At 39.0% G+C, this 27,909-nt stretch overlaps 1 protein-coding gene across 1 annotated transcript in view; it reads right to left on the bottom strand.

Annotated features, from left to right (window-relative positions):
• LOC111580325 (copine-9-like) overlaps positions 1 to 27,909 on the bottom strand; it is a 184,628-nt gene that overhangs the window by 43,813 nt on the left and 112,906 nt on the right. The window contains exons 7-9 of the mRNA XM_055010558.1: positions 5,488 to 5,551; positions 3,693 to 3,796; positions 2,366 to 2,470 (exon numbers count right to left, since the gene is read on the bottom strand). Of these exons, the coding sequence (XP_054866533.1) occupies positions 2,366 to 2,470; positions 3,693 to 3,796; positions 5,488 to 5,551 (273 nt within the window). The remainder of the gene's footprint in view (positions 1 to 2,365; positions 2,471 to 3,692; positions 3,797 to 5,487; positions 5,552 to 27,909) is intronic.

The raw sequence follows: 27,909 nt of genomic DNA, 5'->3' as shown, positions 1-27,909 counted from the left end.
ACGGAAATCAGGATTAACACTGGGAACGGAAATAGAGAGCACTAGGCTCTGAATCTTACAGCGGCACCTTGGGGCCGGGCGGAACTGTAACAGGACCAAAATAATCACTAACTCGCGGTAGGTAACACCTAGGCGAGAAAAGTCAGTCTCAAGAATACTAAACTAACACAAGGCTATCTTTACATGGATAGCGAGAGGTAACTACAACAGAAGTCTTTACAACTATGGTGCTTCTTTAACTTGAGCTATAACTACACTTGGACAACCAACTCACGACGTAAACTGGGAATGCTCAGAACTGGATCCCAGCGGTGACAGCCAGGGTTTGGAGCAGCAACAGGTGAGTGGGGAAGGACACCAGAAAGAGGGAGTCGGCTCAGGTGAGTGTTTCCTTTTGCTCGGAGGGTCCAGGGTCCAGTGCTGACGGCACAAACGGCAGGAGCGGGTGGGTCCAGAAGGAACATGTCTTTTCTTTTACAATCCGGCACTGAGAGCTGGGTCGTGTCTGGTTATATAGTGGACTAGATCAAGCTTGATTGGTTGCCCTCTACCTGTTAATGAGCTGGCTGATTATGGCCGATGGGGAACACCTGTTCCCTCCTCTGCACTGCTGGGCTGCCCTCAAAGGAAAGAGGAAGGAGAGGGGAGGGCACTAACTAGGCCTGGCAGCAGCCAGCCTGACAAATTTACTCTCATGCAGCCCCATATCATCACACCCCCACCACTGTGCTTCACTGCCAGGACTATGCACTCACTGTGGTAGGCCTGACCAGATTCACACCATCTAAGCCCAACAAATTTATCTTGATCTCATCTGACCATGAAATGTGCTCCTAATATTCATCAGGCTTCTTTTCATGTTCTGTAGCAATGTTTCATCTGGTAGTTTTGCTCAGATTTTTCCTGGATGTTGTCTATACAGGTTGAGATTATGTGTCATAACGTAGCAAATAGGCTGCGACAAAAATGGGAATAGATGTGTGAATTTGCCAGCAAAAGACTACCTAATGAATAATAATGAACATGGAAATCTGTGGCGTCAGTGGTGTAATTGAGAGGATGAATGTGGCCTTTTATAGCCCAGGACTACTGGGCCCAAATGCTCCAGGCAGGCAAGACCGTCCACTAAGACTCCATCATCTCAACAAACCAACCTACTGGGAGCAGTAAGGATTTTCAGCTTCAATATAAAATCAGTACTCCTTTACGGTTCTGAAACCTTGAGAGTGACAAAAAACATGATCAGTAAAGTAGAGACCTTCATCAGTAGCTGCTCAAGAAAGATTCTCAAGATACCCTGCAGAAAAGATCAGTAACATTGATCTATGGTTGAAAACACAGCACTTTCCAGTAGAAGAAGAAATCGGAATATAAAGATGATGCTGGATTCAGCATACTTTACAGAAACCAGCGACAAACACCAGCAGACAAGCCCCGATGTGGAAGCCTCAAGGAAAGAGAAGAAGAGACCAAAGAACATCTGATGAAGGGATCGACAAACAGACATCTAGAGGCTCAGGTACACCTGGACCCAACTGCAAGGAAAAGCCCAAGATGTGGTTCTCTAGAGGTCCCTTGTAAACGGACTATACCCCAGGAGAGGTGTCAGGGCTTATAAAGAACCTACTGGGCCACACCGTCACATATGCACTGTTTGAGCTGTCATAGAAGCTCCCATAAGTCTAAAACTGTGAAAGCTCTGGCGTTTAAAGGTCATTTTCCAACCATGTTCATGCAATTAGGCTGATTGGAAATCAGAGGTTTTCGCAGTTTAGTTTCAGTGACAACAAGCTTTCTAAGTTGTGTGCCAGTCATCCCCATTGTATTCACTTTTGTTGCAATGAGTTTATACATTTTGGGTCTATATATTCAATATAGTCTTTCTAAAGTTTTAGTTTTTAATTGTTCATATGAGCAAATACATATTCTACCTAGAATACAATTACTGAGAGGCTAAACAATTTCAAGTAATTTGACTTTCAAGAGACATTGCACTTCTCAGTGTCGTTTTGATGACATGAAGGGAACCTACACAGCACAAGGCTAGCTTTTTTTTTTATGTTGTAGCAGACCAACGTATTAACAATACAGACGTCTTCATAATACAGACATTTCAGTGTGTGTTTTCCCTGTTGCATTACTTCCATGTTAGTCTCAATAACACCAGCACTGGCCTGAGACTAACTGTACGGCCGACTGCTGGCATTATTCTGACCACCACAGAGCCCAGTCTCTGTTGGTTCTCGCATTTTATTTACTGTATCCTCCCTCTATTGTTAACAGCTACTACGAAATGCAATATAATAGTTGATCTCTGTCATGTTTCTGTCATGTAAAAGAAACTTTTGGACCTCTGTCCCCTCACCTGTCATAGTCTCCATTGCAAAGTGCTCGAACTGGGATGGTAAACGACTGCCAAACCGGGTTCAGATTGTTCTTGATCACCTCAGTCTTGTGGCAGATGGTAAACCTGGAAATACAAAGAGGAAGCTCAACATGGAGGGAATGAAAAGTCAGAAAAATATGAACTTGAGCTAGTACGGCCAAGAAATCTGTGAAATATGCTGCTATTTCTTGCAGTATGCAGTATGTGAAGTTCACCGTAAAAAAAATGTGTATATGTTTCTAAAAGTTTTACTCCCTGGGTGAGTATTCACATGAAAGTAAAGTGATAAAGTGATAGAGACAGTCTGCTGAAAAACTGCCAGCTGGGTAAAATGCATTAGACATGCATGAGTAGAAAAAGTCCAAGCTCACAGAAGGTTTTGGTCCAGAACAGTATGTCTGAAATACTGAAAGCTACACGTGATTTATTTATTTTTTGGCTGATTTAAAAAGTGTAAATTTAGTATGATGGTTAGGTTAAACACTGTTAAAGAACACTTTACCACTTATAAAAATACAGATCTTTTCTTTAGAAAGTGTGGACCTTACAGACAGTTTTGGCCTGTTTTTTTTTTTTTCTTGTTTTCATTTTCCTGTGGTATGATTCCCAGTTGCCCTGGATCTTTCCCAAGATTTCCCATCTATATGACTGCAGCAAAAATGCCAAAAATGATCTAAAAAGACTGAAACAAATAAGGTACAACTAGGTTAGAAAATATGATCACAGTAGGTTAACTGGTCAATTTGCACTGACCGAACCAAATTCTCACTTGTGGGAAAGTCTCTTGTCACTTTATAAAGGATATGTTCTACATCAGCAGCCCTTCCAGGATAAATCCAGTATTTTAGGTGGCAAAAGGAACAAACTCTCTGTGAACAGCAACATGTTTCATGACACTGATTTCACCCACGCTAATGGAGACTGTTCGATTGAACTTATTTAACATCTACTAAACATTTACTCGGAGTTGGATCCAAATTAACTGATACCACATCAAAGTAGTTGTCAGTGTTGCTCCATTTTGCTCAAATTGATGGACAAAAAGTCAAATGTAAACTTTGCTTACAGCAGTTGATAACTTTCCAGTTTCAGAAAAAGTTTGTTCTCATCATTTCTGTATAAAGTAACCAGTTCTTCCATCTTGTTACTTGCTGGCAGATTTCCACTTGTCAGCATTAACAAGGGAAGAACTGTGACAGAGGAGCAGCACATCGGCCTCAGCTGGACCAACAGATGGACTGTCAGAGTGACTGTAAATCCTTTTGCTGTACAAACACACACTCCTGACAAACACACACACACTTACGTCCCATCCTCGTTGCTTCGGTAGAAGACAAGGAACGGGTCAGACTTGCCAAAGAAATCCTTTTTATCCAGCTTGTTGGCACAGAACTGCATGGTGGCGATGTCCTGTGGGAACAACAACAAAGTTACCACGTTAGAAAAACAGCACAACCAGGGCCACAGAGGTTGTGGCTGATAAATGCTAAAAGGAAATTCGAAAACCTTAAACCGAACTGGTTTCTTGTATAGACGGCACACATCGAAGTTTTTGCATTAATGTAAGACGTAGGCAATGCATACGTGCAGCAGAAGGTATTACCTCCCTCTGACTAATGTAAGAAATACATCTATAAATATAATAACTTGTAGGTCAAAAGTCCATGATATTAGATAGACAAGATATTTCTTCCAGAGATAGAAATTTGCACAATTATGCGGGACTGGTTACTTTTCAGTTCTACTCCATAACGTTCTAGTGTTGCAAATACATGGGTCAGAAATGGCCATTGAGCAGGCTTAGGTGTCTAATTCTGTGAGGACCTCCTCTTTTTTTTTCATTAGGATGGAAATAAAGTAACGCTGGTTCATGTCAGTCAAAGGTCTGTATGCATAGAGCAGGAAGCCCTCCGTGGTACAGATGTAGTCTCCCCCTCCTCCTTGTGGTTGGACTTTGGGACAATTTTGGTATCCAGGGTGTTATTAACATGTTAAAACTGACATAAACTGGAAGCGCCATCATGATTGCTGTAGTTGTTGGTGGACCTCCTGGCTTCACAACAATTCACACCTTGAGGCATGTGAGTCCTGATCACCGCTAGACATGTGAGCTAGAAGTGAAGAAGCCTGTTGGATGAGAGGTCAAACCTCTTTAAGAATCTCAGAGAGAAGTCCAGTTGATTTCTACTGAAGCTCCTATGATTACCATGACCTGGATGACTGAGAACCTACACAGACATATTGCTATGAAACTTCTCAAACTTCACCTGGTTCTCCCACAGTGCCATCATGGCACCCAAGTCCATAGCAGTAATGACACTGTACTGTTTAAAACCAACTTCACCAATTTCAGTGTGGTCTTGGGGCTTGAAGAAATCATTCTCACCGACCACACAATTGCTGGGCCGGTTCCTGATCAGTCAGTTGGTGAGGGTGGTTTTCCCTCCATTGGTGTGCTTCGTGTTCTTGGATTTTATTAAAAATGTTTGATTTACAAGATATTTCTTCCAGAGACAGAATTTTGTCCAATAACTCCAACAGGCCTCTCCTGCCATAGGTAATTAAAGTGAATAATCTTCAAGTTCTGAAGCCCTCGAGGTCTGTGTGATGGAGTTTAACATTCATCTGCATGATATAGAAGTGAAGGTTCAACTTAATTCTCTGTATACATTACAGGAAACTGCTTCCTCAGTAATCAGATCATTCATTAGCATGGATGTAATTGCATGTGTTTGCATGTTAAAGTACATCGCATGATGTGCATGTTTGTGTGTGTGTGTGTGTGTGTGTGTGTGTGTGTGTCTTCTCCCTTTGATTGGAGTGTCTGATTATTTACCCACTGTGGCAAGAAAAGTGAACTATGAAACCGGATAAATAATTCATGAGCAGCCGTCGTCGTCACTTTGAAGGAAAAGTACAAACTGACTTTGCCTGATGCAAATACTAAAATTATTCTGAAGCCTGTGTGGTCATTTGAATTCATTTGGCAAAGTTAAAAATGGAAACAGAATGTGAGGATTCAGACTATATTGCTTAACTTTCCGACCCCCGTTTCAAACTCTTTGAACAGCAGGTATGTGTGGCTCTAATCTGATACTAACCCGGCAGTTACTGAGCTCCTCGGCGGTGAAGATGATGGTTCCACACTTCTTCCCAGGAATCCCACTGAAGGACGAGAAGAGAGAAGAAGAAAAAACTTAAACATTAGGAACTTAAAGAAAGAAATCTGTCCAATTTCGTTGCAAATCGCAGTGACAGTAAATATATTCTAAAGAATTTAACCCTGGCAGTAAATGTGAAGATGCAGAGATGAACTTATTCCTGCAATGCAAACTATTTACTGAAATAAGGAAAATTTACTTTGCAAATTCAATCCTGTAAGAGTAGATTGCAAAAGAATTAAATGAGGCCTCCAAGTTACAAATGCTGCTAGGAAGAGTAGGCAGGGCATGACAAATTGTACATCCATATTTAATAGAGATCAATTTTAATGTTATATTAATGCTCATATTACTTTTAGTGTGTTCTGCTCAAATATTTGGAAGGTTTGTATTTTGGTTCTGTGCTAACATTATTTCTTGAAAACCTTTGTGCCAATAAAGCCCCTCTGAATTGAAATCAATTAAACTGAGAGGAAAACAAACAACAGCAGTGAAACTTCTCAGTTGTATATGGAGCTACAGAAGCTAGTTTGTGATAATTTTGTGCCCCAACACCTGCTGTACAACCGAATATTGACAGTAACAAATGAAATAATACTTGAAAAGTCATCCATCCATCCATTATCTATACACCGCTTAATCCTCACTAGGGTCGTAGGGGGGGCTGGAGCCTATCCCAGCTGACTCGGGTGAAGGCAGGGGACACCCTAGACAGGTCGCCAGTCTGTCACAGGGCTACATATACAGACAAACAAGCACTCACACATTCACACCTACGGGCAATTTAGAATAATCAATTAACCTCAGCATATTTTTGGACTGTGGGAGGAAGCCAGAGAACCCGGAGAAAACCCACGCATGCACAGGGAGAACATGCAAACTCCATGCAGAAAGATCCCGGGAAAGCCGGGACGTGAACCAGGGACCTTCTTGCTGCAAGGCGAAAGTTCTAACCACTACGCCACTGTGCAGCCCCTTGAAAAGTCACAAGTATGAAATTTCTTCTAGCAATAAATAAATAAATATCACAATAAAAAGTCAGTCAGTAACAGTCAGACAGCTGTATGTTGGTAGAAAACACTTGGGAGAGCTGAAAGATATTGAATAAAAATGTAAACACAGTTTGCAACGTTTTATTAAATCCCGTCCATTCCTTTTGACATGGGGGAAGTTTGTTGTTCCAACACACAGCATTTCTACAACAGTATAGATGTCATGAAACAACCAGCTTTATTGGAAATGATAATGGGAAGGTGAAGAGTCAGTCACAGAGCAGAAACCACGGGTCAGTAATGACTGTTTCCACCCTTTGTATCATGTAGCGCCACAAATCTGTGACATGCAGTTAATGTAGTTGTCGATGCTGCTTGTGAAATGTTGTCCACTCTTTCTGAAGTTGGTGGACGTTTTAAGGGACGTTGTCAGACATGAACAGCAGTCTGAAATGATTTCTTAGATGACAAATGGTGGAGTTGCAGATACTCAGTTGTCTGGCTACAACCTTAACAATCATGTCAGCATCCAGCAGGCCAGCAACTCGTTCTCATCTTTTTCTTGTCAATTTGTTGCGTCTTGTCATTTGAATAAAGCTGAATTTAAAAGTGGTTTTGTATTAACTGGTGAAAGGAGTGTCTGTGTAGTGGTATCTATCTCATCATTGGGTTTTAAAACCAAACATGACCAGGCTGCAGATTAACTCACCAGTTAAAGGCTCAAACCTTTTGTGCACAAGTCATTAACCATAACAACTTTTGAATTTCTTCTAAAAATTGTTAAAGGAATCAAAAGTAAAAAGAACAAATGCATGATGATTGTCAACAGAAGCATTTAGTTGCTACTGTTTAAACTTTTGATTGAAGATGAAACACACAAAAAGGATTAAATGAGAAAAAAAGTCAATGAACTTGCTTAAGACAGATGGATAATTTATTCTTCCTCTTGGGGAAATTCAAGCTATCCAGTACCTCACACATGTCACCTTCAAGAAAAATAAGGAAAATAAGGTGCAAACCATGCTGATAAATCTGTGCACTATGCACTCCAAAACAATAAAACTAGATTGTGTAAAAGTGGAACCATAAGACCTTCAAGAAGAAAGATTCAGCCTCAAAACATCCTTAAAAATCATTTTAGAAGGCACAGGCAAATGAAAGGCCAGAATATGCTTCTATGTCTTTGTCATTTATTCTCCAGGAGTATTTGGTTTCTGTGCTTGTGGCGTCAACAAAATACTAACCTCAACATTCCCACCGTTCTTCATAGTTGACCTGAGAATCTTCTAAAAATCTATCCTCAGTGAAAAACTGTAGTTTGATTCTAATGTTCTCTGGCGTTCCCCCAAATGCAAATCAGATTAGTTCTATTGCTGTCTGATTGTACATGCAGAATTTTGACACCAACAGATGCGGAGATTCTGGCATAAAATTTGGGGGTTCTGGAAGATTTGTTTGCTTTTGCGTCAAATGGTCTGCACATAATTTGATATAAAAAAGGCAACAGCAGCCACTAGAATTCAGAGGTTTAAACCTAAAGGACTGCACAATGTGTTTTATATGTCATTTGTTGTATGTCACCTTTATCTGGAGGCTCTGTTTTAAAGGGGATTAAATGTTTGCTTGTTCCGTCTAATCACAACTACCTCCTAATTTCTCTCAGGGAAGACAGGACTTTTCATTCGGTGATGAACTGTTGAACAATCTTGGTAATTGTATCGAAATTGGATCTAGATTAGAAAACGAGTCCTGCAGTCATTTCTCAGAAGGAGAAATCGCCGGCTACAGCTGGAGCTCTGTGCTGTTTTCTCTGCCTTAGAGCCGCTGGAAGTGACGCTTCATTATCAGCGATGATCATGCACTTTCTTTACTTTCTCATAAATCTGCTTTGAACTTTTCAGGATTGTTTGTTCTTCTTCTAAACTTTTATCTTCTCTCATGGCGTGTTCCGAAACACAGTAAGTTTTAAAGGCAGACAAGACAAAAGTCATCTTTATCAGCAGAATGTTTTAACTTTGCAAGAAGCTGCATAACTTAAATTCATGAAAATCGTAATAAGAGAACCGAGGAGTGGAACTAATGAAAACAGTGCACAGATGACAGACAAAAGTAAAGAAATCAAACTGAATACAAAACAAATTGTCATCTGATTGTACAGCAACCTGTCTGTTATTTTCATAGTTTTTTGTTGCTGCAGTTTTTGGAACCAGTCTGAGCACAAATTCCTGGACCCTGGCGCAGTATTGAATTTGCATCAAGATATTTTGCACTCCAGGTGCCCTACAGTCCTTCGGCACGTTGGGTAAAGCCCCTCATCGCTTCAAGCACACATTGTATGTTATACAATCGTGTATTTGGTTAAAAGGTGTTAAAAAAAAAAAAAAAGGTCATTCTTAGCGCCACAAACTAAGAATTCACAGCCATGCCAGCAGATCTATAAGGCTTAATCTTTGGTGCTTGAAGCTACATGCTAATGTCAACATGCTAACATACTGACGTTTAGCAGGCACAATCTTTGCCATGTTCAGCTTCTTAGTTTAGCATTTTAATCCTGAGGCTGACATGAATGTGTGAACTGAATGTCATGTCAATTCGACCAATACTTGTCAAGATGTTTCCCTCAGGGCCACAAACTTGAAGTTCATGTTGCTGCTAGATGAGCGGTTTGAGCATCGCCAGGATTCACTGTATTGTATGAATGTCTGGTACTGAATTTTGTGCCAGTATATCCAGAACATTATATCTGTATACATTTTAAACTTCGTGGCAAACTATCCATTTAGACGTGGAGATATTACAGTCTGGATCAAAGTGGTGATAATACACACAGAGAAATCACATACTGTTAGTAATACATGTGTTATCACTTAATTATTTCTTTTCTATGGTTTTGCACATATATTGTTGTTTTTCACTTGTATGAGCCTCCATTGTGGCTTTGTGTTTGCTCATCATGAAGTAATAATGCGATGTTTTACCAGTGTCTATGATGTAGTGAAGTACAAGTCTTATTTGACGTTTTAAACATTAATACAAAGAAATGACCTTATAACACTTTTGTTGTTTATGTGAAAAATGAATTTGATGGCATCATATCACAGCTCATCATAGACAAGCATTAATTGGACAGACTTGCCATGTTCCTTTTCTGTAAGTTATTGTTTTGTTTTGTAAGATCATATCCATTCATGTTTCCAAGTCATGTTTTACTTCCTCTTTTCGTTGTTTTCCTGCCTCTGTGACTGCCAATACTGCCATACTCTATAGTTTGCCAGAAAAATATATTTTTTACTGTCAAATGCAGTGTGTCAAAAATATCAGAATGTCAATTTGCAGTATGAAAGCCAGCACGCTTTTCTGGCCATTCTGACCCACAATCCTCTGCACAACGGAAGATTTGTTACATGCATCTGTCTCACATACATATGTCTCGCTCAACTAACAAGCTTGAGCAAACTGACAGATGATTTCACACTATAGACTGCGATGGACACATGAGCAAGATGGTCAATGCTTCAGGCGCAACAGCAAATTGTGTGCATACTGCCATGCGACAGTGCATACTTTGTAAGAGCAGCTGCAATACCTACAGATAGGAAAAAGAAAAATATGTGATTTGGAAAGCAGGGATGTTCTGCTCCTCCCTGACTGTTTCTACCTGTTCCCAATTACCTTTTCTTCCCTGGTGGATTTAGTCTTGTGCTTCTCCTTTGGTGTTTGTCAGGTCATCTGTCAGTTCCTTGCTACTTGTGTTCATCCCCAGTCCAAATGGATTTCATTCCACTATTTTCATTTAGTGCTTTAGTACGTTTTTGCTCCTTTGTATTTTGTTTTTATTTTTGTACCTCAACCTGTTACCTGCACTTTTAATACCTACACTTGAACAAGTTTCATGTAAAGCAGGCTTTTGTTCTTGAAACACGCCTCATGTATCTTAACTATGATTGCCTAAATTGTTTAATAGACAATTTTTGACTAAACAGGTAAGAATTCTAATAACTTGACTGATCCCTTCCTCACCTAATGCCATCATCACGTCAAAAGTTGTATTTGTCCAGTACTTTGGTTTCTTATCAGATACCTGCACAACTTCCTCTGCCTCAGCTAAACTTTGCATTTACTGCTAGTTAGCAATGCAGATATCAAATCTAGCTTCAGAATGAAATTGTCCTTCTCTGTCAGACATTGAATCTGCATGGGAGCAGGAGCTTGATAGGATAGTTGATGAGAAGACTTAATTGGATGCTGTGGAAACTCCTCCTCCACATGTGCTCGACATTCACTTATCTAGTTTAAATCACATTCGCCATTCCAAATTAAAACCTGCCAGAATTTAGCTGCAGCTTGAGGTCATAGAGCTCTGGAGTGGCATCCCTTATGAGCTCTGATGTCAAAACCAAACCAAGTCATACTGGGTATGGAGCAGAATAGATGGGCCTGCCAGGTGTAAGAGGGCTTTTATTTTCCCTCTTGATATTGCAGAGATTGTCAGGCAATCCTTTTAGGTTGGCCTTGTTTTCTTTTTATTAGCTGCTCGTCAACTCCTGCATTATGGTTTACTGTCTAATATTCAGTTCATGTAGAATTATTTCCTGTGACTGTTTTTCTGTTATATAATTTTGAATTCAAATGATTGAAGTTGCACTTTCTTGTATTTGTATGAACAATGTTTTAGGCAGTTTCACCTGATTCAAATAGTTAATAAAGTAACTTTAATTGTTGCTTCACAGAGCCACGTCTCATGCTTCATTGTATAGCAAACCTGTTTGCTTCACTAGTTGTTGTCAGAGGTTAAAGCAGTTCCTTGGGTGAAATTCCAAAGGTGGCATCGTCGGCAGCTGCTTGATTTTTGAGTATGGTTATATCTACTCTTGTTCCAAGCTCCTCCACACATTGTTTGCTCATACACTCGCACATTACAGGTATATCTTTGGAACTGCTCCAGAAGGGACACAACTTTCTGTATGTGGATCTGATACTTCTGAGAAGGACGAAAGCTGCTCCACCCAAACTGGATTAGAGATGTACCCTAAACTCATCTATAATGAACAGCTGTTTGCATTTTTCCTGCCACCTGAAAGACTTTTAAAGACACTTTTTGCCAAGCGAAACATTTGATGAGTTCAGCAATGTGCTGTTGGCCACATATTCTCTTCTTGTCTGTCTGTCACCTTGTCTGTTCGTATGCTTATCAGAGTTTTAGCTCCCAGATGGTTCAAGTTTGTAAACGTTTCTATATATATATATTTGTCGTCACTCTTTTTCCAGCACTCCCCCAGTATCACTTTTTATCCCCAAAGTTTTTCCCTTCAGTGCAAACAATACACAGTAATGTGCACATACTGTATATATTTGCATGCTGATACAATTCTTGTTATTTCAGCTTTTCCCAAGGGCTAATGGTTCGAAGCACACATCTGTAAAACATGATGCAGGCAGTGTGATGGCATCTGCATGCATGACTTCCAATGGTACTGAGTCACTGGTAAATATTGATGATGTGATAGAAATGTACAGAGATACACTGTCTGCTCAGATTAACAATACAGATGACCAGTGACCCAAGACATACTACAAAAAGAAAACCAGGTGTTTCTGATGGCACAGAAGTGAAATCTTTTTCAATGCCTAAGGTACATGTTCACAATATCTCGCATCCTGTTCACTGTCTTTGTGAAACGCACAGCACTGCATGTTGGTTGCGTTGCAGTGCATTTCGGTGCGTAGTGCCAGAGTTGCCCACAGCTCATTTACACAAAGTAGTTTCATTTCTACTTTATGTAAATGTGGCACGGGGGAGTGAAGGTCTGATTCATCGGCAAACTTTCGTTAAACGTCTAAACTAGCCGTCATTGAACTAAAACGAGGACAAATCCAGCAGCTTATTTCTCACCTCAAATGCTTTCAGAAATACTTTTCACTGAACTGTTTTTGTTATAATTGAGAAAGTTTGTGACCAAGCCGCCACGTTGGTCCAACGCTTCTACTGGACTGAAGGTCTGAAGGACTGTCATGTGACCACCTAGTGGCCCACTAGTGACCGCCCACCAAGCAGGTGATATTCAGATGTGGTACATTTCCATGAGAGAAAAAACTTCCCTGTGAGCACTTTTTAAAGACAAAACTAAAGGTAGAAAGTCCTGTGATGAAACAGCCAGTGAAGACCTGGCAAAGCATCATAATGTTGGAATCCCATTCTTTGGTGATGTGCATTGGTTCCAGACTTCAGGGCGTCAATGAAAGTATTAAAAATGAACATATTATTTATGACTATGTTAATTTTTCTAATTACAGTTAAGCCCCAGAAAATAGGTTGCAATTCCTATGTGTGTCGTATGATAATTTTGTTCAAATTCCTAAATTAAAGCTTAAAGTCTGCACCTTATGTGCATCTTGAGTGTTTCATCCCAAATCTATTGTGATGTACAGATGCACGACTATGAATATTGCGTTCCTGTCCAAATATTTCTGGAGTTGACAGCTGACACTATCTTATAAAACCACACCTGTCAGAATTTTTGGCCCATTTCCCACTTCCTGGCCTGGACTATCTGGGCTGTCTTTGCAGAAGGATTACAGGCCGACTGCAAAAACTGCATAATTAAAAGTTTTCAAGTCAAGTTGAGCCCCAGAAAGAAAGTCGGGAAAACCTTTATCATCCTCTTGATAATTTCCTGTGGCTGCGTGTCACACTCCACCTCACAGCACGACGCGCCGATTCGTTCCATCCACTTGAAGCGGCGCCGCTCTGAGAGGGCCGCCCGATGCTGCACCGAGATTAAAACGCCAGCTGAGATTCAAGGATGTTGCCGTAAACATCCGCGACACGCACAAACACACTCAACACATGCACACAATCCATTATGCTGGAGGGGACCTCAGATGATAATACTGCTCACAAACACATAAGACATTCTCCTTGAGAGGCCGTTTCCTGTGTCCTTGAACTGTGCTTTCACCTCACTGTCAGCGTACCACAGTCACGTAACTCCGGCTGCACGAGGAGGTAAAACTCAAACACCTTCGCTTGAAACAACAATTAATTCCTACATTTCATCTCCTCTCTTTTTCTTTTTTCTTTTTAATCAATCTGTGCTGACCCTCTCACTTTAACGAAGAGCGCAAACCGTGATGTCTGAGCGTCTGCAGGCTGCTCTGATAATGACTTTCGTATGGTCACGTGGGATGGTGGGGATACCAACAGCGTGACACACAAACGTAATGCCACAGAGGCTCTTATTCAGGTTCCTGCTGCTGATCCTAAAGGTTCAGCAGCACTGAAGTTGCACCTACTTGACTGGAGCCAAAGCACAGCAGGATGGAAGAAATCAATACAGTAAAGATGAAGAAAAATAACTTAAAATGGAAGCCATCAAAGCGAGTGTGTGTGGGCGTATGTGAGAGAGTGTGTGTCCCTCAGCAGGAGTTTTCCCACATATTTCTTGTTCTCCTCCCACATCTTCCACTGCCTGATGTGGGTCCCCACTCCCACACGTTATACAAGCTCACACACAGTTGCACAACTCTAAAGTGATACAGCAACATAAAAATGATTGCCTTTTTTTAAGATAATTATATCATTTGTTAAATAATAGTCCCACAACTTATTAATATTTGTTTAATCAGCAGCAGCAATAACAATAATAATAACAACCATAATAATGATAAGAATAATATTTATAATAATAATAAACTAAAAAGCAAAGCAAGAACTGCTAACCCGAGGCAACAAAGGCAGGAAATATACTCACTTTTAATCTCAAGTACCTAAAACTGAAAGTTGAACTTGTCCTGTAGATGAATGTTAACAGTTTTGAAAAAACACTCTTACATTATACAACAGTGCAATTTCATTTAAATATCTAATTAAATATCCTTCCAGTAATTGCATTATTTCTTAGTGGAACCATAAGGTACTTGCTCTTATGCAAAATGAACTGCTAACAGTTAACCCTTTAAAGTGCCCTCATTGAAATACTTGGAAATTCAAAATTTCAACCCTAGAGTGTTATTAGAGCACTTTTGTGACATGATTAATTTTTTTTTATTTTCATGTTGAAATTCAAGGTCAATGAAGTTACCATATATGGGTCCTTGCCCATTAGTGGTAAAAATTTTTTTAAAAATTCCTAAAAAGGTATATATCATCACTTAGCACAACTACTCAACCGTAAAATGTGTGAGTTTTGTCAACTAACCATGGTCAGTTGTGACATTTTGACTGCAAATATGGAGCCGCAAGTCCGTATTTTTCCAACTTTGTAGAAAAAAGAAAGTTTGATATGTTCCAGGCCTCTGCTGATTGGTCAAATGCCACGATGTAGTGTGCTGTAATGGAGAGCGATCTTCTCTGATTGGCTGGGCGAAAACCACATGTTTCTCAACCTCACTGAGAGGCAGGAGCAATGTCACATTTAATGTGTGCAAAAGTTGCTACATATGATCACTTACTAGATGAAGGGCTACAATGGGAACTTAATGCAATAAAAGTCAGCACACGTTTCATTACTGAAATTCAAATGCTCTGTTTTTTCAACACACTATGTCTCCCTTTTATTGATGACACACTCAACCCTCCTCAGCATGAAATATACCAGTGCTGCAAGAATTTCCAGAAAGATGTTCTCTGCTTTTTCATCAGACCTTTTTCTGCTGGTCTTTGCGTTTCTTTTTAAAATATTCCAAAGGTTTTTTTCTTGGGTTCAGGTCAGGTGACATACTTGGCTGTATGTCGTAGCTTTCACTATTTATTTCTTTAGAAATTTTTGATTTTGGCAGTCTGCTTTGGATGAATATTTCTCTTCCACCAAGCTTCTGCAGACTGGGATTCATCTTATCAGCCAGTATTTGGGTATATTTACAGATTTTCATTATTTCATCTACAAATGTTATCTCACCAACTACTTTTGCACTCATGCAGCCCCATATTGTTGCACTCCAACCTCCATGCTTCACTGTCAGGACTACACATTCACTGTGGAAGTACTGGCCAGGTTCACTAAGCACACAGGGCCCAATCAGGACCTAGTTAATTTAGCTTGGTCTTGTCTGTCCAAGCAATGTACTACAAACATTTTTAAGGCATGTTTTCATGTTCTGCAGCAAAAGTTTAATATTGCAGTTTTGTGCTGAGGAGCAGGGAAGTTTTTTTTTCCCTTGAATGCCATCAGTAGGGTTTGACGCAATGTTCCTCACACTGTCTAGCTGTTACAGAAATGCTGATGTCGATTGTTAACTCCTGTGCCAATTTGGAAGCACCTGTTTCACTCACTTTTGTTTCAATAGTCACAGATGTGTTCACTTTTGTTGACCATAACTTTCTACTTTGGGGTCTGTATTATCTATATAATCTCTCTAAAGTATTTGTTTTTGATTGTTTATGAGAGGAAAGGCTTTAGATGGAATGTAATTATTAAGAGGTGATACAATTTAGAATTGTACTGTACATGAACAGGAAATGCACTTGGCAATGTGTTGTTTGCAAAATATAAAGCAAATACTATATAAGAGGTACATCCAGCCAGTGTTTATACACACATAATCAAATACTGTCCATGTGTATCCTAACAAATTATACATAGACAGATGTGGTAGCATGACTCTAATGTTCAGTCTTGATGCTTGATTTCATCCCTTACTGACCCTTACTCTATTGTGCAACCAAACCCCCAGGATTGGAGTCAGTAGTGGCCAAACTGTGATCATTGTATGAAGCACACTGGTCCAAAAAGCACTTTTCCCTCACACAAAATGACCCTGCAACATTTCTGCAACATTTATTTCCCACACCTTTGCTAACTGCCTACTGGCCACAGCAGGATGTCAAAGGTTAAAGATGCCCTGGGGTGTATTTTGTGTGGTGTGCTGTGGCTTGTAAAAAACAAGAAAAAAACAAAAAAAAACAAAAAAAAAGCTGTAAGTGTGCAGAGTTGTGCCCATATGGATTTAGACTCTTGTTTAACAGAGCATCTTTCTCTACAGGGTGGATTAGATGCTGATGTTCAGCTGCCGAGATGTAAAGGAACTACAAAATGATGCAAACGATGCAAAAAGAAATGCAAAAAATGTTTATTTTTGTCACTTTGAACCTGCTTCCGTCTGGAGGTCTTATTTCTATGTTGGACAATGTGATGTTTGTGCCTCTGGGTCAGTTGTTGCTTAACAGGTGGTGCTGGAGGTTGATCACGCAACATTAATATGTTAACATTCTTCATTTTTACTCTTATGCTCTGTCAGTTTGTCAATTTGCTAAAGGCAGACTTTCACTTTCACTTTTGCTGTACAGTTGCAAATCTCTGTGGCAAAAAGTGGTAATTACAGGATAATAGAGCACTTATTTCTGATGGGTTTCAAGCCGGAGCAGTTCTGGACGATAGCTTCATCGAATTCTCATGAACTCATCTTGTTAACCAGCGATTGCAGTGCACACAGTCAACAGCTTATCTGGTACTGTGTTGGAAACTGGAATTGGCAACTGGACCTAGAACAGATCTGTAACATGTAAGGATGTTCCACTAATGGAAGCATCCACAGTATTTTTACAAACTGGAAAATAGCGTCTGGTGACTACTGATATGTAAAATACAAATTCTTGTTAATGCCAGGTGGTGACATTGACCAGCTACCAGGCAGAAAACCACTAAAACAATCCTAAATACAAAACTATGGGAAAAATTCCAGTGCAAAGGCTGCTTTATAACAGGGACATATGATTCTGTAGTTTCACTGACACAAACAAACAGTTGAAGGAGGATTGTGAAGAAGGCAGCTGAGTGGCAAAACTTCCTCATAAGGACTTTGCCAGCTACTTATTGCTATGAAGTGTTCTATAAGTCAGTGGTGCCTTTAAATTTACATCAGTGGTGTAGTGGACCTTTGAGAAGTTTGCTTATTCTAAAGTGAGCCGTCTCGTAATTACATGATCTCCAAGGTTCTGCTGTGAGAAAATGCTCTCCACTGTTGATTGCGAGGTTATTTGTAATTATGAAGGCTAATTTTTGCTTGAGTGAATATGACCCATCCTGCTGTGCCTCTGATTGGCTTACCTTGATGCCAATCATTTCTCCTGCCTGAAGCTAACCTAACACAACCAATGAAGGCAGTGAGTGCCAGTTAATCAGAGATAGAGTAGGGCAGGTCGTGTTTTCGGACTTGCTTCAAACTAATGAAAGATGCACTTAAAAATGATTTTTCAGTGGCGAAATGAAACATGAAACAGAAGTATGCATATAATGTATACTCGCATATCCTTCACTCTTATCCTATTGTTTGGGATCACATATGATAATGTTGATTGGGAATCTACTTTTAATGTGCCTTTTGTATATTAACAAATCAGATGGTTTGCAATTTACTGATGAAAAGTCCCCTTTGAACTAATCATTCAAATGAATTTGCATTTGACAATTTTGCATTGTACAGTACTGTTGGTGTGACGGCGTTAAGAAAGGACAGGGAAAGTAAAAGTAGAGCAATGGAAACCTTTATATCCTGTAAGAGTTGAAGCAAATCATATTCACCTGAACCTATAAAATAGACTCAGAAGAGTTTGTGTTTACGTTAAAAGCAAGAAATTAGTTACTTAAAAATACCTTCTGTCTTTCTCTGGCTGTTGGAGCAAGGAGAACTGAAATTTTAAAAAAAGCTTCCTTCTACAGTAATTCTTTCTGCTGAATCTCTTAAACCTGTACTAATACACTATAATCCTTCAATTCTGCTCTTTTTCAAGATAGTAACATAAAAGAAAAGTTACATGTAGAATTTTTCTGCCAAAACTAATTTACAGTTGTGTGTTTACTTTACAAAGGATTTGTATTAGTACAGAAACGTAATATTTGGCTGGCAGTTTAAGATGGCTGAGACTAAAATCACTGGATGCCACAGATGGAAAACAAGTTATAACAGACCATTTACCCAAGTAATGGTACGGAAATGGATTAGTCAGGTCAGAGGAAAATGTATTTGCTCCTCCACTGCACTTAGAGTTTACCTAAAATTATCCCTGTTGGTGGGGAAAACTGTTCTAAAATGTCAACTTTTCAGAAAACTTTGTATGAACTTGACAGTAATGAATTTTTAAATGTTGTGGGGTTTTTTTTTTGTTCTGCTTTGAATGAAGTATACATACTTTTTCCACCTCTGGTGTCCAAAAGAGCATTAAAGTCCATTTAACAATAGAATCTGTTCAAACTGTGCTATGCTGCCTTCACTAATTCCATCAGCTGAAGTAGCAAACAGTGGAGGAAAATTATGTCAAGTTATGTAAAGCTGGGTTTCTCAGGATATCATGCATATTATATAACCTCCCTGTGGCCATGTAAGGACATCATGTACACAGCGTGATTAACCCGATCTCTCCACAGTGACCGTGGGCAGCTAACCATCGACCCAGCGATGACGTGTGCAGTGAAGGGGATCCCTGTCAGAGCTATAAATAAAAGACTGGAAATGTAAATGCATCTAAAGCATCTAGAATCGGCAGAGCCTGGATGCTTTCTGCTGCTGCCTGTACCAGATGATGGTGTGCAGTGTTTTTGATGTGGGTGTGTGTGAGGCTGCTGTGTGACATGACTGAAGAATATATTCATGTATGTGTAAGTAGGAGTAGAAAGTAGCAGAGTAAAGACAGCCAGATACTCTAACTAAAGGGGAGATCAACTCATTTTATACATGAGGACTGAAGGGAGCAACATACAGCCTGTAATCATAGAAGGTCACGACATAAATGAATAATAATCCACATGAAAAGTCACTAGATTTGTGTTTTTTCTGTAAACAAAGATCATTTTAATATCTCCAACTTGGAACCACTTGGATGATGCTGGACAATTCTGGAAAACCTCCAATTAAGTGTCAACATTTTTCAGATTTTTAATTTCCTATCTACACATAAGAACTAAAGTATGCTGAAAGTACAGGAATAATCCTAATTATTACAAATATCACATAATGTCTAAAGTACAGTACAGGTTGGCCAATTGAAAGAACTGGTTAATGTTGGTTTATGGTTGTTTTATAGTCTGTGTTGGGTTGTGGAATAGTGTTTCCTGCAGGAAAGTCGTACGTGTCCATCCACCACCCCAACCTCCACACCATTACTCACTGCTTTGCTGCATTAAAACCCACATCACTCCTTGTGTTAGCACTGAATATTGATACTGGATGTATAATGTGAGGTGCAGAATATAAGTAACTGTGTAGAAACACAAGAGGTTGGACCAGCAGTAAACAAACGTCCATATGTGAGAAAATAAGTACAAATGGTAGAATTTGTGCAAATTGCCGTTTAAAAAAACCCGTAGTACACATTTGTCCTGGGCAACATTCAGTGAGGCAAAACAAGCCTCGTATGTTGTTAAATTTTGACATGAAGACAAGGCAACTTGTACCTTTGCACAAATAATGACATTTAGAAACCACTAGACACGTCAGTTTTTTGTGGTTCTTCGAAATAATCCACATCTCCATTTTGGCAACCAACCTTGGCTTGCTACACATTCAGTTCAATTCAAATTCATGCAGATCTGCTGTAAACTATTTTGTCAGTGTCCTCACCAAATTTCACTGCTGTAGTTGTTTTTCTGAAGGTGAAATTACAAAAATTCCATGGTCTGAAAATGTGAAATTCTCAGAATTCTGCCAAAATATTTTACAGATCATATTTTTGGATCCAAAAAAACAAAAACACATAAGTAACCTGAGTAAAATTTAAGATTGTGGAGCATCAACACTATCTCAAATGATATGGAGTGATTCTATAGAGGGATCACTAATTGAATAACCCTAATTTTTCCCCCAAAAGTATCAGCTTTTCTGGCTAAACTGTTGGCCTGTTCACAACCTATGTGATTGCCTGACTGCACAAGCTGTGATGGTCAGACATTCACTTCAAACCTCTTTAGTTATCTCAGGTAAGATTAAAACATCTTACCAATTACTACAAGTTACACAAGGACTTTTCTCATTGAAAGGCTTTGGGCAAATGTCCTTAATACATTTGCAAATCACATTATAAGTACATACACTACAGAAATTAAATGGCTTTTTCTTTCAGTTCTAAAATATATCAGTGGAAGTAATCACAGATGTGGAGGTTTTATCTTTCAATAACATAGGATTTGTATATATATTTAAAAAGAGAACTGGAGATGGCTCCTTCAGATCTGCTTTAACAGTGATGTACATTAAACAGTAGATCATTAACATCAGTCATCTAGAACTCATGAGCAATGATTAGAGATGATTTCAGATGCTATCAATAAAATATCTCCAATCACCAAGTTGCTTTTAAAGCTGCGTTCCATTTAATTGAATGAAGAAGAACTTGGAGTTTTTCTGAAGAAGAAAACGTTACAATGTCTGAAAAGATAACATAGACTTTAGCTTTGACAGAATCAGTACAGTCTGGCTCTTCTTCTTCTGAAGTTTTCTTTTTTGACAGTTTTAATGACATTTTTCCTGCGTTGAAATAATCACATTTGGGTTGAACTTTGTTCTATACAAGTCAAAGCATTCTTGATCTGTAATTAATTAAATGCAAATCAAATGAATCACAAGGGGGTTGAGATTTATTTCCGTCTTTCTTTTTTTTTTTTTACCTTTATTTTAACCAGGTTAGTCCCACTGAGATTTTATAAAAAGTCTTTATTTCAAGCAAAACCAGGCCAAGACAGCAGCATCACAATAAATATTAATGTGGCAGCAAACCAATAAACAATGTAAGAGGCAGAATGAGGTCAAAGTGGCAATGAACAGGCAGTAAAACTGTCTCTATATAAAACCCCAAAGCTTCATTATCCAAAAGGTCTTGCAGGTTCAACTTCACAAAGTCCCTCATCATCGTCTCCAAGACACTTCTGAATGCACACTGTACTGGTGGCCTGTGTTTCAGGTAGGGGTTTGACTAAGGTTGGCTATGATGAAAAAACAGAAGTAAAAGAAATTTCCTGCATTTTTTAGTGTATCTTATAATATTGATAGTAAAATAAAATTTAAGTATCATATTTAATGTTTTGCATTACTATTGTAACAACTCTACAAACAAGTTAGTTTCCTTAATGAAAACCTTATATTTGGACAGAATACAATTAGCTTTAAATAATGCTCTGGTAGCTATTTTGAAGAAATTTAACTGCAACAAGAAAACATACTTTATATACTTTCAGTTTTCTGCTGTAATGCCCAGTAGTAACTGAGTATATCAACATTTTTTTCCACTCATCTCTTCTACAATTCTCATTTTGTCAAATGGGCTGTGGGTTGACAAATCCAAATCTCCTTTAGTATGGTAACAAACAACAACCAGCTCCAGGCTAACAACCTACAACACTGAAAATCCCACGTTTTGCCAGAGATTTGGATCGTGCAGTAAAGCAACCCTGTTGAATTGTCTATTTTAATGACAGTTCCCGTCTCAGTATGTGCAACTGTTCCACAAAACAACTGCCTCGTGACTATTTTGATGTTACCTTGTTGTTGCATCCTTCGCTTACTTCTGCCAAGTATGATTGTGTTTGATTTAAAGAAATACAAACAAGCCAGTGCAGTTTCTTCCTCTACAGCAGAATGATATTGCGATGCAGCAAGATCATACTGCGCTGCAGAATGGTCTGGTCATGCAAGATGAACTGGGCTGAAGGCAGATTAACAATTTCACAAAATATGTGAGAAAATGTTGAGAAAATGTTTCAGAACCATTGTCTTTTATCGATATGGTTCCACTGAAAACCGCTGAATTTCTTACTTTGATAAAATGTGTTAAAAAAATAAAATACAGTAAACGTTGACAGCTGTTTTTGGTGATGAGCCCATTTCTCTGGAAGAGATTACTGACTTGGAATAGGATGCTGAGTTTGTTTTCATCTCCAGGTTACCTAAAGGCATTAGCTAACTTCATTAGCTACGGTACATTAGTCGCGGGATTGACAGTGACACTGACTGCTCTACTGCACCTACAAATCTGAGTGTGAACCCAATGACAGGAAATACTGATCTGTTCATCTCCCAACTTCAACAGAAAATCTTTGGGACCATAAAGTATACTGACTGGCCTTACAGGACATGATCTACATCACTAAATTGAAAATGGACGGGTCAGCACAGTAATTCAATTGTATTCAAGATGCTGTGATGTTTAAGAGCTTTAAAATACTCAGTAAAGGGACAGTCGGCATTGAAAGGAATATAAATGGCAATCTAAAACTGCTTTACAATGAATGATGTCGCTCTGAAAAACAGACATAACACCAAAGTGTCTCATGCCTGCAAAATAACACTCATCTACTTTTATTTTTTCACTTTTGTCTGATTCAGCAGATGTATAAAGACTATAAAGCAGCTTTCTCCTCCCCTTCTGCATGCTTCTAAATGTTTTTCACTATAGAAAACAAGAACCTCAGCAGCAACGAACAAGCTGATCTCTAATATATGCGTTTACCTCAGCTCAAAGAATAAAAGAGCTGTGAATAAAAAAGCAAAATAATGGTCCAGAACATAACATAAAGTAATATATTTCATGTGTTCATAACAATGTGGGAAAAAATGGAGGCCTCTGGTACTGAAAGCGAGGATGCATGATATTCCTACGTCCACAGGTTTATTCATGCAAAATTTACAGCTTTCTAAACTGCCTGCTGGTTAATAAATGTAGTGTTCTGATTTTCTTTCGACTGAATCTCAGCATCTAATAATTACTAATCGACCACCAACTCATGGAGGTAAGGAGCATAATAGGCAACTCCCCGACTGAAAATACACAAATGAATGGAAATCCAGCTATAAGACGTCCACCACCATCAACATCTTACCTCAACGTGTTTTCTTTCCTGCATAAGTACTTACTGTTTGCAGTTTTGCACCACAGAATATATAATATCCAATATGAATGTAATTCCTAGGATACTGTCCTATTGTTACATTAAGCAAGTTAACTATGTAAGAGGCAGGAAGTACAGTTCAGAAACAAACAAAAACTTGTCTGCCTACTGTGAAATGATTTTTCTTCATGTTAACAAATAGTTTAGTTCTTCCAGTGTCAGAACTTTTTTTTGACATGGAATAGTTCCCTAGAACACTACTTGAGAATTTAACCATCTTAAACGCGAACAAATAAACAATTGTGCCATCAGCGTAATATAGTAACTCAGGTAAATGTGTGACTGGTTGACCGTCGTTTTTTCATGATATTTTGAAATGTTCAGTGTTGGATTGATTACTACAGAGAAATACGGCAGAAAAAATAATTTACATTCCAACAATATGACTTAGTTTCTCTGGTGATTGATGTGGAAACGAAACAAGCGTGATGTCTAATATTTCTACCTTATCACTTGAAAGCACAGGATTTTTGTGCCATTTCTGCACTACTTTATATGAGAAACTGAATGCTCATTAGGAAAATAAACCATCCAAGAGTGTTACGTGATTTTTAGAAAAACCAGCATTAAAAATATCTAACATACGCTATAGCTGCGGCTCACATACACCGTCAAACTTCAGCGGAGAAGAGAAATAGATTGCTCCATCATTTTATAGTGAAATTTCCCCCTGTGAAGCCATTCTAAAGTGAGAAAATGGAGTCCTCTCCTCTCAACCTGTCATTAGGCTGCACTGATGGCCTCCAGCAGTTTGCCCCATATAGGCCAGGTCTAATCATATCTGCTCAGAGGGAGAGAGATGTCCTCTGTGGTCAGCGTGATTACTGTAGGAGCAGCACCGTATCAGTGACCCCGCCTTCGCTGTGCATGAAATGTTGCCATGGTGACACGGGATTGGTAATAATAATTTCTAGAATCCAGAGAATTCCTGAGAGATGAAGGTTGACTGAGGGAGGGACACTTTAAAAGCCAGTGTTATATGTGATATGTATATATTTGCTGTATATCAGGTTTTGAGTGCATTTAATATACATGTTCACTGCAGTTTTAAAACTTTGTTCTTTCTGGTTTGCACAGTCAAAGTTTGGAATGGTCCGTTTGTCGCTATTTATTGATTTAAATGTCATGTTCTCAAATTTTTTCTGCCAGGCTCCCCTTTGGAGGACAAAGGCCCCCCCCGATTAACTTTGCATATGTATACATATCTATATATATATATATATATCTATAGATATCTATATCTATATCTATAGATAGATAGATAGATAGATAACCATAAATAATAGACAACAGTAATAGATCAACAATTCATGGCATACAGCAACACTAAGTCAATGTTAGATAAGTGTTACCGTAATAAATTCACTGCAGTCAACTATCAGCATCTAACACTGTAGCATAAATAATTATCTGTCTCACTAAAACCCAGCATGTATTTAAACTAAACTTGACAAAGATTCTCAGCTGACAAATTACCTCTGCCAACCTGTTGAGCTGTACAATACAAACAATACAAAATGAAGCTGTGCAGTATCAGTTTTTGTCGAGCCGGCTTACACAAACAAATTCCAGCTGTGTTAAACTTGCGTTGTAGTACAGTCCTCTGAGTCCTAAATGAGACTGAAGGTTTATGCAAGAAAATAGCATCAACTCAACCTGGGTCGGGTTCCTGTGACACTAGATAAGGTCCAGTATCCAGTGGTAAATGTCCATTTAGATTATTTAAAGTGTCTGCAGTCTTCTTAACCTCTCTTAAACATACACTACCGGTGAAAAGTTTGAGGTCACCCAGACAATTTCATGTTTTCCATGAAAACTCACACTTCTATTCATGTGCTAACATAATTGCACAAGGTTTTCTAATCATCAATGAGCCTTTCAACACCATCAGCTAACACAATGTAGCATTAGAACACAGGAGTGATGGTTGCTGGAAATGTTCCTCTGTACCCCTATGGAGATATTCCATTAAAAATCAGCTGTTTCCAGCTAGAATAGTCATTTACCACATTAACAATGTCTAGACAGTATTTCTGATTAATTTAATGTCATTCTCATTGAAAACAAATGATTTTCTTTCAAAAATAAGGACATTTCTAAGTGACCCCAAACTTTTGAATGGTATATTTATTTCAACTTAAATGTTTGCTCGGGTGTGGAAGTGAAGAAACCAAATGTTGGAGCTCCAGCACTAAAAGTAAAAAACTGTTTGGACATAGACATTTTCATCTGCAGCTCCAATGCTGAAAGGTGTTTTGTTATTTATTTATTGTTCTCTGCACTGTACTGGTCTCTCCAACACTGCAGATGAAAATATCTCTTTATTCCCAACAGTTCTAGACATTGTTTCAACCATCATCCTTAGAAAAGCTGTTGCCTGTTCTGCCAAACACCTCTGATCCTCTGCTGCTCAGCTTCCTGTCAGTGACATGGACATAGAAAAAGAGAGGCAATACTACATTCAGTGTGCGAGTCGTACCTACACACGTGGACAAAATTGTTGGCACCCCTCGGTTAATGAAAGAAAAACCCACCATGGTCACAGAAATAATTTGAATCTGACAAAAGTTATAATAAATAATAAATTCTATGAAAATTAACCAATGAAAATCAGACATTGTTTTTGAACTGTGGTTTAACAGAATTATTTAAAAAAATAAACTCATAAAACAGGCTGAAAATAATGTGACCATAGGGACATGTTCAATCAAGGTGTGTCCTCAAATTAGCATCACAGGTGTCTACAAACTTGTAATCAGTCAGTCAGCCTATTTACAGGGTTACAAGTAGTCACTGTGCTGTTTGGTAACATGGTGTGTACCACATGTTACGTTTCCCAAGCGGGACTCCAGGAAAATACCCAGAACCCCAAACTTTATTAAAGTATCAAAAGGAAAACCGTAACAAAACAAAGAACCCCAACACAAATAAACCAAACAAAAGGTCACAAAATGGGTTCGGAAAGGTGATAGAGGTAGATTGCCTCTATCCCCCACTAAACCAGCCAAAATGGCTGGAAGAATTATAATAAACAAAACCAAACAAAAGGAGGGGAGGGTGAAATAAATGTGCTTAGGGTGTAAACACAATTCAAAGGGGCTTTATTTCTCACAAGAGAGCTATTTGACACCCGCTCTCAAAGGAACAGAGAAATATGATGTGCAGTTCTCTGAAGTCGGAGCCCATCTGAACAGCTCAAGAGTCTGTCTTTTAAAGGAGTGTCACCAATCAGTCCAGCAGGTGCGTCGGATGCAGCAGCTGTAGCCACTCAGCCTAATCAACCAGTGTCCCAACACTGATCACATAGACACATATGGAAAAACAGCAAAACAACACAAATTTGCAGTCACTAAGCCACAAAACAAGTTTGAAATGGCCAAAAATACAAAACTCAAGTGAACTGATCAATGTGTTTTAAGCATTATTTCCTTCACTGTGGTCACTCATGAATTAAAAAGTCCCCTCACAAACATATGGCCACCAAAATTGGGCAAGACACCACATAAGCTCATAACACACACTAAACATGGACCAGAGGAAGTGAAGGAGAGAGTTGTCTCAGGAGATTAGAAAGAAAATTATAGACAAGCATGTTAAAGGTAAAGGCTATAAGACCATCTCCAAGCAGCTTGATGTTCCTGTGACTACAGTTGCACATATTATTCAGAAATTTAAGATCCATGGGACTGTAGCCAACCTCCCTGGATGTGGCCACAGGAGGAAAATTGATGACAAATGGAAGAGATGGATAATATGAATGGTAACAAAAGAGCCCAGAACAACCTCTAAAGACATTAAAGGTGAACTCCAAGGTCAAGATACATCAGTGTCAGATCACACCAACCGTCGTCGTTTGAGCCAAAGTGGACTTCATGGGAGACGACCAAGGAGGACACCATTGTTGAAAAGAAATCATAAAAAAGCCAGACTGGAATTTACCAAACTGCATGTTGACAAGCCACAAAGCTTCTGGGAGAATGTCCTATGGACACACCAGACAAAACTGGAACTTTTTGGCACATCAGCTCTATGTTCACAGATGCAAAAATGAAGCATATCAAGAAAAGAACACTGTCCCTACTGTGAAACATGGAGGAGGTTATGTTATGTTCTGGGGCTGCTTTGCTGCATCTGGTACAGGGTGTCTTGAATCTGTGCAGGTACAATGAAATCTCATGACTATCAAGGTATTCTAGAGAGAAATGTGCTGCCCAGTGTCAGAAAGCTTGGTCTCAGTCGCAGGTCATGGGTCTTGCAACAGGATAATGACCCAAAACACACAGCTAAAAACAGCCAAGAATGGCTAAGAGGAAAACATTGGACTATTCTGAAGTGGCCTTCTATGAGCCCTGATCTAAATCCTATTGAACATCTGTGGAAGGAGCTGAAACATGCCGTCTGGAGAAGGAACCTTCAAACCTGAGACAACTGGAGCAGTCTGCTCATGAGGAGTGGACCAGAATACCTGCTGAGAGGTGCAGAAGTCTCATTGACAG

Source organism: Amphiprion ocellaris, chromosome 5 (genome assembly GCF_022539595.1).
Source record: "Amphiprion ocellaris isolate individual 3 ecotype Okinawa chromosome 5, ASM2253959v1, whole genome shotgun sequence".
NCBI classification, from domain to species: domain Eukaryota; kingdom Metazoa; phylum Chordata; class Actinopteri; family Pomacentridae; genus Amphiprion; species Amphiprion ocellaris.
The sequence above is the reverse complement of the archived record's forward strand: the minus strand, read 5'-3'. Positions and strand labels throughout refer to the sequence as shown.